The sequence below is a fragment of the Colobus angolensis genome, unplaced genomic scaffold, assembly GCF_000951035.1.
Source record: "Colobus angolensis palliatus isolate OR3802 unplaced genomic scaffold, Cang.pa_1.0 Scaffold431, whole genome shotgun sequence".
NCBI classification, from domain to species: Eukaryota; Metazoa; Chordata; class Mammalia; order Primates; family Cercopithecidae; genus Colobus; species Colobus angolensis.
In genome coordinates, this window is record NW_012117722.1 from 2,368,610 (window position 1) to 2,381,251 (window position 12,642).

General features: G+C 37.2%; 1 protein-coding gene across 1 annotated transcript in view; it reads right to left on the reverse strand.

Moving 5' to 3' along the window:
- Nucleotides 1–12,642, reverse strand: part of COL19A1 (collagen, type XIX, alpha 1) — a 339,364-nt gene that overhangs the window by 47,139 nt on the left and 279,583 nt on the right. The window contains exons 32-37 of the mRNA XM_011957047.1: nt 10,021–10,125; nt 9,883–9,936; nt 9,544–9,597; nt 4,307–4,360; nt 2,862–2,915; nt 260–304 (exon numbers count right to left, since the gene is read on the reverse strand). Coding sequence (XP_011812437.1) covers nt 260–304; nt 2,862–2,915; nt 4,307–4,360; nt 9,544–9,597; nt 9,883–9,936; nt 10,021–10,125 — 366 coding nt within the window. The remainder of the gene's footprint in view (nt 1–259; nt 305–2,861; nt 2,916–4,306; nt 4,361–9,543; nt 9,598–9,882; nt 9,937–10,020; nt 10,126–12,642) is intronic.

Consider the following 12,642-nt stretch of genomic DNA (forward strand, 5'->3'; position numbering starts at 1 on the left):
GAGTCGGAGCACAAACCCAGGTTCCTAAATCCAAGATGGGGAGACACTCAGCATGCAAATCTGAGCATTGCACATTGAGGCTGAACTAAAGGGGGAACAAATCAGGTCTCTTTAAAGCTACATTGGCTATCATTTATATTTATATACAAAATTCAGAAGACTTTTATCTTTGAAAACATCTAAATGTAGTCTTACCTCTGAGTTATAAAAGTCTTAAGTAAACACATGAATTTTAAGTTTTAAGTCTAGAACAACTCACAGGTGGTCCAGGTGGTCCGGGTTTCCCAGGGGGTCCGTCGCTGCCCTGCAAGGGATATATAGACTAATATCAGCGGCGTAGACGTTTCTACCCCAGGTTTACAAACTATCTTCTGAAATTAATCACAGAGCCATCTTCTGAAATCAATATGACTTGCCATGTTGTTTCAGCCTTGTAGTCTCATACAGCTGGGCTCTCTCCTTTACCAAGGAAATACATTTCTAGACCACAGGACAGGTAAAGGCCTTTTCCTGTACCCATTCAGATTCTCACAGTGTGAGCTCCAGAAATGAAGCTTGTTTTTAGATGGAGCCAGACAACCCAGGTGCTTATGTCCTGGACTTCCAGTGCAGCTGGGGGAACTCTCCCAATGTGGAACTCTCCTACGAGCAGGCAGTGGGCTCTGGGATTGTGGCTCTGAGTCAGCCCTAACGTGGAGCCTCATTTCTACCACCTTCATCTTTTGGAAACCAGAGGGGACATGAACATAATTTGATGAAAGTAAAAAAATCACAACCTGTGTTGTGTCTGCAGAAGGGAAACTTCATCTTCCATTTCCTACATTAATATCTGACTTTACACCCTAGTCAGACACATCTCCCTGAACAGAAGCAACTGTGGTATAGCACTGTTTAAAGCAAATGGTCACTACAATATAAACGGTCTTAGTCTTACAGGAGAAGCAGACTGAAAATAGAATTTGTGAAAATGAATTCAAGTTGAAAGTTGAAAAATGTATTTCACTTTTAGTTTTACAAACCATAGATGTTTATTGGTCCATAATAAGCAGAGCTATTGAAGTCCCTCTGGTGTCTCTCAGCAGTTCTTCCTATAACTCTGCTTTTCTCTTAAAATAGTAGCCTCATAAAATCTTTTAAGTCCCTCTATAGCAGGGGAAATGGCAAGACATGGTTAATTAAAAAAGAATTCAGATAGAATAAAATTTCTACTCACAATGTCCAAGAATTTTGAGGGATTTTAGTCCATTTTAGCCCACAAATGTAATCAAGGACTTCATTCCAATACCCTCCCATTTTTTGGTAACGAAAGTATCATAAAATCTTTTGTTTGTATGTCTATCAATAAAAATAAACTGTAAAGTTTTTCTTGCACGGCTTCTGCCTGAGAATATATAACAAAGAACAAGCATATAGTTTCTTTTCTCAAACTGCTTTGATGGTGGCTATCTCTCTAAGACATGTCATATTCTGCTGACAACTGGCAGTGTCCTTCAAAGAATTATGTCATAGTTCTAATGAGTCAACAAACAAGGAAAAATATGTGCCTATTGAAAAGCCTTTTTTTCCACCTCTGGCACAATTAAAAGTCATATCTTCACTCTCATTTGTGCCCCAAAGCTCATCTCAGTGTGGGATTCCCATTAACTTCAAAGGCAAGTCTATGACTGAATAATTTCCATAGAGAACAGAGAAAAATGGCTGGTGGAGTTGGGCAAGCTCCTTGGGACAAAATCAGAAAAAATTGTGTGGCGACTATCTAGAATAAAGGCATTGTTTCCTTCAAAATGTGTTGAGATTCCTTTGCTCCTTGATGTCATTATTCTCCATGTTGGTCAGGGAACTCGTGTCCTGATGAGTGGGTGGAAGCTGCTTGAGTGGCTCATGTGGACTCTTGATTCTTATTTCCCCAATCTAAATAGCTAGGCTTATCCACTTACTTGCTGGATCTGCCTGGACTAGGGCAATAGGGCCTGTTTAGATCTTAAATGGGGTAAACATGTGAAACTGCGTGGTGTCCTGTCTGAGACTCATCTATTGCTGGTCCTCCTTTCTGACTATGGCAACCCATCTGCCCAATAACTGATCTCCCCAGGAAACAAGCTATCCTGGTTCTTCAGTACATTTCCCCCATGACCGTCTAGGAACACAACTTCTAGACTGTCTCTGCAAGCTCTTTGGTTACTAGAATCTTGGTCCTGAGAGCCAGCCCGCTGTCTGGAGCTTTTGGAGGTGGGGCCTTTGGGAAGTGATTAGGTCATGAGGGTGGAGCCTTCATGAATAGGATTAGTGCCCTTATAAAGGAGGTCCAAGGGAGCTTGGTCACCCTTCTACTATGTGAGGACACAGCTAGTAGAAGACATCTATGAACAAGAAGGCAGACTCTGTCAGACACTGATTCTTCCAGCACCTTGATCTTGGACTTCCCACACTGCAGAACTGAGAGAAATGTGCATAAATGTTTGTTGTTTATAAGCCACTCCATCTATGGTATTTTGTCATAGAAAACTGACGGCCCCTGTGGCTGGAACTCCCTGGTACACATTACATTACTTGCATCCTTTCAGGAGGCTCCCCCACCCAATCCTTCCACGTAGATGGTTGCTCAGGATCCTGAATCCAGCCTGAACTTTTGTTTTATGGTTCCAATGTTCTATTTATCCTTTCTCCTAGGAAAATATCTCCCATGTTGAGAATAACCTTTGGACCGATGTTCTTCCAAGTCCACTACAAGAATAGCTACTCTCTGCCATCATTTCTACTTTCAGGCTTTGCTTGATTTTATGGCTCTCTCTGTGAAGAGTCTCATCATGCTCCCACTCCAAGCCCCAGTTTGGATGGTAAGTGAGGGTTTTCCTTTGTACCTTTTCACCTTTTGCTCCTGTGGGACCAGGATGTCCAGTTCTTCCCAGTAAGCCCTGTAAAACACAAAACTAAGTTTGTTACAGAAACAACAATTAAATGGCCAAAGGGTATTGGAAGTTGGTTACTAAAACTTACACATTTTGAAGGTCATTTGATCTTAATTAAATAAGCCCTAGAAGCTTATATTTCTTCTGGCTGATACAGCAGCTGTATCCTGCTGATAAGCCCTCGGAAGGGTAAAATGTGTATTTGTGGTCGCTTTTTCACCTTGGTCAACCACATGTAATGACCTTAGTTGGAACCTTTTGATACACTTAAGAACCTAGTCTTGCTGTTTAAATGGCAGTTTACATAACATTATGCCTTCCTAAATAAGCTATAGTTTTGGTAGGGATCAATATTTTAAACACTTTAAGGCGGCAGAATTAACAGTGTGCATATTGAGTTAAATGATCTGCATTTTACCACTGAAAAATAAAATTTAATTTTAATCCTTTGGGAACAGAGTTAGCCATAATTTTCAGGGTTTCTTTCACAACTCTTTGTCATCGTTTTTAATTTTAGTGAACAATTTAAAGCCAGGTTTGTTCTATGTAACTGTGGTGAAAGCATAAATGACACAACTTTAATTATGGAAAATCCTTATTTCAGAACATTAAAAATACATAATTACATTCCTACTGGTGTGGTAAAGACTGTCGGCATAGGAACTCTAAGAAAGGATGAGGTGGAGAAGCTGAAGCATGTGCTGGGTTGCCAGATTTAGCAAATAAAAACATAATATTTGGGATGAATGTATGCTAAACAATTATTTGTTTATCTGAAATTCAAATTTAACTGCATGCACTGTATTTTATCTGGCAACTCTAGAATTAAACTCTGTTTGAATGAGAGATTGGGTTTGGCAAGCATAAAGGAAAAGAGATTCTGTTCTAGGAAAACAAGACAGTGAAAGACACAAAGGCTTTGATGGTGTGTTTGAGGGTCAGTGAAAGCCTTGACTAAAATAGAGGTATTTTAATTTATACATAGGAATAACAATAAATGAAATCCAATAATCCTTAGCCCACTTTTTTTTCCTTTAGAAAATAAATTCTCAGTTTGTGCTGCCATTTGACTATCTCTTCTAAAGGTTAGTGCCAAAAAATCATAAATAAAAAATAGAATCCTCTTTTATATGCAATTTCTATTTCAAACAGACTAGCTTAATCACAGACTGCTTTCTGGTCTGGTGGAATTCTGATGCAAGTCCCCAGAACACTGAGCAGTCTTAAGTAATTACTAAATGAAAATCTGAGAGCTTGGATGAGGCTACTTTTCCAGGCAATAGCTGGACAATCTACATAGAGGCACAGAGAACAAAATGCAATGAAGAAAATTAATTCACCTTGCATCATCCCAGCAGATGTAAACCATGAGTGCAATCATTTCAACAAATACTTACAGGGGGTCCAGTTGGGCCTGGAGCACCTGGAATGCCTGGAATTCCTTGAAGACCCTGGAAAAGATAGTTCCTACCATAAAATCTGTTATATCATTGGGAAGAAGGCATTTTAGTTAATCAAATATTTTGACCATTGAACATTAAACACTTATTTAGCTAATTGAGAAACATAATGTATGTCATATGCAAATACCCTTTTTTAATTCTAATTTTCTAATTTCAAAAATGTAACTTTTTCTTTAGGGGTGCAAGTAATTTTCGGTTATGTGGATAAATTGTATAATGGTGAAGTCTGTGATTTTAGTGCACCCATCACCCAAGTAGTGTACACTGTACCCAATAGGTAGTTTTTCATCCTTCACTCCTTGCCTGTACTCCTCACTTCAGGGCCTCCAGCATCCATTATATCACTCTGTATGCTTTTGCCTACTGATAGCTTAGCTTCTAATTTTAAGTAAGAATATGTGCAAATACTCAGTTTTAAACAGTAAGAAGGGTGAGATAAAATGCCATGACATGGAATCTGAAGCAAACATAATTTAATCTGGTGATTCACAGAGCATTTCTTATTTTAAAGAGCCATTCCGTCAGCAGTAGTATCTAAGAATCTCGTACTGGTAAAACATGGAAATACAAATTTTAGATTGGCAGAATGCCATTGAAGAAATACATGATTACACTAAAGCTCCATTCAGCTTAGGAAAAATGGAGTATGTTTTATGATATAATATTTATTTTAGCTCATCAGTTTATTACAAGGAGAAATTTGGCTCATTGGTGAATTTAAATTTGGAACCCTTTCATGGCTTAAGCATAATAATGGATAGATTTCCCCTCCCTCCCCTCCTCAGATTTGTAGAATAGCACCAATTATACCGGATAGGATTTAGGATGCTGATACATTTATATATCAAGGAAGAACTGGCAAGATTAGCTAACTTATGTAATTAGTTTTGAATATTGTTAAATAAATTACATACAATTTATAATGTGAAATATTTTGCAATTATTAAAATCATGTTTTAAAAAAGTTAGAAAACATGCAAAAATACAAGTCACAAATCTTATATAGCACAGGGTCTACATTTTTAAACAATTTTAAATGTACTTCCTAAAAGATGGGAATGATACATACAGGCTTTTATTATTTTATCACAGCAAATAGATAAAAATTTTATCAGAAACTTTAGCGTTAGATGTGTGTTTTAGAATTCTGGATTATCACTTCATTTCACAAGTAACATGATATACATACTGAATATTATGTAACACTGCAGTGGTGCCTGAAGCAGTGCCCTCTAATAAACACACGAATATTTCTGTGGCAAAACACGATATTCTGACAGAGTGGGATAGACGAGCTCTGTGTGAGTTAGGCCTGATTTGGCTGCCAAATGAACTTGCTTGGGAAACAAAGCCAAACTTGGGAAACATTTGCAGGGTTTTCAGAGGCTTTGGTTTTGGAATTTATAGATGGGTGTTGTTGATCTCATTTGGCTCTGTGTCTCTACCCAAATCTCATCTCAAACTGTAATCCCCATATGTAGAGGGAAGGAGGTGATTGGATCGTGGGGGTGGTTTTCCCCATGCTGTTCTCATGATAGTGAGTAAGTTCTCAGGAGATCCGATGGTTTTAGAAGTGTTTGGAAATTCCTCCTTTGCTCTCTCTCCTGCCGCCTTGTGAAGGTGCTTGCCTCCTCTTCACCTTCTGTCATGATTGTAAATTTCCTGAGGCCTCCCCAGCCATGTGGAACTGTGGGTCAATTAAACCTCTTTCCTTTATAAATTACCCAGTCTCAGGAAAGTTATTTATAGCAGTGTGAAAATGGACTAATACAGTTGTGGACCATGACATTACTATTACCAGAAGTCCCTCCTGGGTAGTGGGAATAGGAAGAAATTTTATCTTTTAGTGCTTTTTTGTATTTTCCTAATTTTCAGTAATGAACTGATATCACTTCTATAATGAGAAAAAACTATTTTAAAATATCCTTTTGTTATATCAGACAACCATGTGATACATCAAGTTCTAGATTGAATGATTCCACTCTTTCAGGATTTAGTCTCCTTTACTGAGTAAAATATTCTTTCTATATTGCTATACCATTCTTTGTCATGATACAATTCCTTTACCTTTCATTATTATATGCATTTTCATATACTTTATAAATATTATACGACATGGCCATGGAAATATTACTGCATATTGATTATGAGCATTCTATAGGACTGTGAGGTGGATCAAGGTTCTTTGCATCAGTGGGATCAAGGACCAAGTTCTTCCAGGTTTGTCCATTCAATGTCAAATGGTGTTGTGTGTTACTTCAGGTCTATTCATGTGATATGATATGAAGAAATGTTTAAAAATTCTACTTGAACATGCTAGAATTCCTCATGTCATATCCTCATATCCTTGGGCCAAATCTTGTGTGTATTTGTGTTAAAGAATGTTGACCTATTTTTTCTCCAAAATTTTATCAATCTCATTGGCAGGGCTGTGTGTGTGTGTGTCTGTGTGTGTGTGTGTGTATGTGTGTGTGTGTGTGTGTATGTATGCATGTGTGTGTACATGGGCATGTGTGCATGTGCAGGCTCTACATACCGGTATATGGTGCTAGTTCTTTTTATTCCCCTAACATTAACTTGTATACAGGTTTATAAATGCAAGGTAAAAACATTTCCATTGATAATGGCACCTCTAAATGACTGGAGATAATAAATGTTATACTATAAATTTCTTTACCTCAAAATACCCATATTTCCATAAAATTCTTTCTATATGTACATGCATAAAATATATGTATATATGTATTCCTTTTTTTTTTTGCTACTTTTAGTCTCAACACTGAATCAGTCCAGAGATATTGAGTGAGTTTTTAGGTAGCCTAATTTATAAGCTTGGGATTCATTAACCTTTGATGACCACATTAAACTTTAAAATAAACCTCAGTCCATAAATAAAAAATCATTCTCAGCAGCCTTTCTCTGAAAAAGCTGAAATTCTGTAGTAAAAGTAAAAGTTACTATGGATGCATAAAGGGCAATAAGATAATTTTATAAGACAAGATGGTCATTAAAGAAGACAAATGCATATTAAAGAGTAGGACAGTCAATTTAATATACAGTGCCAAACTAACATACAAATTAAAATTTATTGCAGAGATATTCGGATGGAGCTACGTTCTTACCCTGCTCTGATATTTCATTTTGCAAGTCCCAGATCAGTTGCTACCAAGAATATTTTCTGTTGCTATAATATCTGGCTGATGATATTTTTCATGTCTAATTTATCAATTATTGCCCTAAAATATTATAGGAAGACTTGCATTTCAAGCAAGAAATCACTCCATCAAAGGTTAGCATGTGTTCTATTAGCATCTTCCAAGTTGCTACCATGAGCTGTGCAACAACATCTGTGAGAAATGTGGAAGAAAATGTTGCTTTTCTAAGAGTAATAAACAAGCAGGCAACTCCTCTCTCTCATTTTCCAAACAGATGAAAAACATAATCATTAGAAGTCTCAAAGAGATGGGGTGTCCCTCTGTATGTTTTCCACTTAGAGTAGAATAGACATTTGAGATTTTGTAAGATTAGATATTAAGTTCATACAGTGTGTTGAAATGGTATAGTTTATTGGCCAGTTGGAAATGCATATGTTTTTGGTCAAAGTTTTATTCACTTTGACAAATCAACAAATTGTAATTTCAAATAATATCTGAGACCAAGCAGAAGATGAGATTATATTCATTATTTCCCATCTGCTAGAGAGAAAACTGCAACACCTTATTCCCTCTACAAGGCCTAAAGGAGTCAATAGGTTACTTCAGATTTATTCATATTATTCACGTGATGTGAAGAAACAATGGAAAAGAATCTCCTGAACTTGCTGGAACTCCCCATGTGACAAGCATTGTGCACAGTTTTGTGAACTGTGTTAAAGAATTTATGAGGGGTACTAAAGAAAAAGCCCACTAAAGTGTGGGGAATATTAACAATGGATTTCAGTTCGCTAAGAGAGAAAAGTGCCTTCAGAATCAATGAAAATTAACTTCTAGTGACTTTAACTTAGAGTTACTTATACAAAACCTGAATTCCAATTATTTCCTGATCTTTTCGTTATTACCTTCTCAATTGCCTCTAAAGCCTACCTTTTGAGTGGAGGCAGTTCAAAGCTGTTGGACTATGAAAATCAGTTATTGTGCTTGTACTTTAGTAAAACCTTCTGTGGAACATGAGGAAGCAAAAGCATAATAACTTACTTTGAAGATAATGTTTTATTTATGGATGAAAATAAATATTGAATGTATTTGGTATTAAATTTTTAACTTGGGAAAAAATCAAACCTCAAAGTTTTCTAGATTACAAGCAATATTAATTAGAAACAATAGTACATGATGATTGCTGTAATGTAAAATATAACTCCACCTAGAAAAACAGATTTTCTTTATATAGTTATGATTTTCCACAATAACATCAAGGTTAGTACATGCCAGATGGCTTACTTACTTTCATTAAGAATTATTAGTATCAAAACTGTTTAAACTAACAGCAATTCATCATTCTAATTGGTTTTTCTAAGAGTTAATGTGAATTATGTAGGAAAAAAATTATGTCCTGAGCATCACCATGGCTTAGAGTCAGAAAATTATACTGTTATCTCAAAAGCACATTGGACTTGGAACCTTAGTCCAGAGGGTGAGCAGCTGATGTAAACTAGAACAAGAAGATTCTTCTGACAGTTTTTTTTCTCCCAAGAATTTGAAAGCTGAGCAAAGACGCAGACAATCCAAGGTCGCTGAAGTTTAATCAGAGTTTAGTGGTACCCAGGGAAGCTCTGCTGGGTTCTCATGCCCTTACTTCTAGTCTGGTTGTCCAACTACTATTCCTTTAAATCTCTTAGCTACCCTGGGAGTTTTTTGAGTAAACTTTCCTTTCCTCCTTTCCTTTACTTTTATTTTGCGAGAGCTGGAATTGTTATCTGCTAAATGAAAACAGAAAAATTATAACTGACATATTAACTTTGTGCCTTAATTTCCTTGTCTCTAAAACTGGACCGTTGGTAATAAACATAAACATGTCATTTAAAATGTGTCAACATTTTAAAAGCTCTAAGTGGTCTTTGTTTTTACTGGTTCTAGCATTAGATCTGAGCTATAGAAAAATTAACATTTTTACTCTGTTGAGCCACGTAAAGAGAATCAATATTAGGACTGTATAATCAGAAAAGAATCTGTTACCTCATCGCCTTTCTCTCCAGGTATCCCAGGGTAGCCCCGCTCTCCTTTGCTTCCCTAAAAAGACAATACATTCAGCTAGCACATACAATCATTTTTCTTATCTTTTGGAAATGAAAAAAATCTCTTCTAAGAACACTTGGGGCATGTAATTTGGACAGGGTCAGGGAACAAATAAATGGCAACATTTGCAAGTGGCTTTTTCGTCTCTGTCTCTCTCTCCATATATATCTATATATACATGTATGTATTTTAAAAGTTGCATATTTTCAAATATCGGGTTCCTTTTTTTCATACTGAATTGAGGGTCCCAAGGTGAAAGTGGAGGAGAGAATTTCTTACCTTTGGTCCCTCTCTGCCTGGGATTCCTGGAGGACCCCGTGGCCCTATATCACCCTAGAGGACAGAGGAAGAACAGAACTGAGAGGATGCACTACATGTAACCTATAGGGTTCGTAAACATTCAGTCAGGCTTCTCACCTTCCGGGCCATGGAATCATACTTTCCAGGCTCACCAGCGCCTCCTTCTTCTCCTTTGTTGCTTTTCAGCCCTGGGACACTGGCTTGGCAGTTGCCACAGAAATTCTAATGAGTATAAAGATAAGGTTACTGAGAGAGTCATAAAAGCCATCTATAAAGGTGAGGTTTCATGTGATGTGAAGTTCTTTTGGAACCTTTGTCAGAGATGAGTGATATAGATAAGTCACTCTGCTTTCAGAAACTTGATTTATCCAATTTAAAAACATTAATTTTGTGAGGTAAAAACTATTTTCAAAGCTCATCAGTGATATCTGTTTATGATATTGATGAGCTTTTATTTTAAAAGCAGGTCTCCAATGACATTTATTATATAATAGAAAATTCCAAATAAATAAGGAAAAGACACCTAAGTCAAGAACAAAAACTGACGTTCAATTGTTTAGTAGAATGTTTTAAAAGGGAGTGGTAATAAAGTTTAGAAAACCCAGTACGATTACAGAATTCATGCAACCTATAGCATAAATCATTTTAAAAACAACAACAACAACAAAAAAAACTGCAAAGAAAGGATTTGTCCTTGTGGGAGCAAAATTAGTTATCCAACTACATACAGTTTACTAACATTTTGTCAGTGCAGGCACTCTAGAGAAATAATTACTTGACTGACATAGACTTGACTCCTAGGTCAAATCCAAGTGACAATAGGAAATCTAAGTGAAATTACCTTTCCATTGCCTTCTGTGCAACCTTTAGCTGATGTGGCAAAGCTTGACTTCCAGTGTCTGAGCTCATAAGATAAACATAACTCTCATCACACAGCTAAAGAAAGAGTGTGTGTGAAAAGCTCTATATAGGCTTATTTTTAAATAAATTGTTGGAATAAGAATATGACCAAGAAAGGCACAGAATAAGGGCCACTGAGTGGGGGAGATAGTTTAACAGTTGACAGAAGGTAGGACAACCTAAGTTTCCATTCTTCCATCCTTTTCCCTAAAGGGAAGAATCTTTAAACATGAAAAAGAAGTGAAGCTTGCCATTGATAAGAAGCTGGCAAGAAAGCCCATGGCTATTCAAATTCAATATTTTTGACATAATGAATAGCACTGTAAATCTGATTTTCAAACATGGGCTCCTTGGAACGCTAAATCTGCATGATACTGAAAAGCTTGCAAGGTGTGATGGTTAATACTGAGTGTCAACTTGATTGGATTGAAGGATGCAAAGTATTATTCCTGGGTGTGTCTGTGAGGGTGTTGCCAAAGGAGATTAACATCTGAGTTGATGGACTGGGAGAGGCAGACCCACACTCAATATGGGTGGGCACAATCTAATCAGGTGCCAGTGCAGCTAAAATAAAGCAGACAGAAGAAGGTGGAAGGGGTTGACTTGCTGAGTCTTCTGGCCTTCATCTTTCTCCTGTGCTGGATGCTTCCTGCCCTCAAACATAAGACTCCATATTCTTCGCTTTGGACTCTTGGACTTACACTAGTGGTTTGCCAGAGGCTTTCGGGCCTTTGGCCACAGACTAAAGGCTATACTGTCAGCTTCCCTACTTTTGAGGTTTTGGGACTTGGACTGATCCACTATTGGCTTCTTGTTCTTCGACTTGCAGACAGCCTATTGTGGGACTTTACCTTGTAATCACATGAGTCAATTCTCCTTAATAAACTCCCTTTCATATATACACATATACCATTAGTTCTGTCCCTCTGGAGAACCCTGATGAATACATGAGGCAAATCATCTCAAAAATGCTGGGTTACAGCAATCCCATTACTGGGTATATACCCAAAGGATTACAAATCATTCTACTATAAAGACACATGCACATGTATGTTTATTGCGGCACTGTTCACAATAGCAAAGACTTGGAACCAACCCAAAAGCCCATCAATGATAGACTGGATAAAGAAAATGTGGCACATATACACCATGGAATACTATGCAGCCATAAAAAAGAATGAGTTCATGTCCTTTGCAGAGACATGGATAAAGCTGGAAACCATCATTCTCAGCAAACTAACACAAGAACAGAAAACCAAACACCGCATGTTCTCACTCATAAGTGGGAGTTGAACAATAACACATGGACACAGGGAGGGGAACGTCACACACTAAGGGGGCCTGTTGGGGATGGGGGGCTAGGAGAGGGAAAGCATTAGGAGAAATACCTAATGTAGATGACGGGTTGATGGGTGGAGCAAACCACCATGGCACATGTATACCTATGCAACAAACTTGCATGTTCTGTACGTGTACCCCAGAACTTAAAGTATATAAAAACATGCTGGGTTAAACAGCTCTCTTCATGGTGGTCTTTCTTAGAGTCTGAATATATAAAATTTCCAGATGAATTTTACCACCTGGATTATTTCACAGGGACAATGTATTGGCACAGGAGTTAAATATATATATTTATAGAACCATTACTGATGATACCTGAAAAACTATGAAGATAAAAAGACACTTGAGAACTTAAGAGAAACAAAAGGATTTCCATATTTCAAAAAGTATGAAAAAGATAATTATCTGCAGACACAAACATGACATCTCAATATGGAGCAAAACCTTGGCTTATCAATATGGAGCAACATTTTAGAAGAGAGTGTTCAACTGACTATT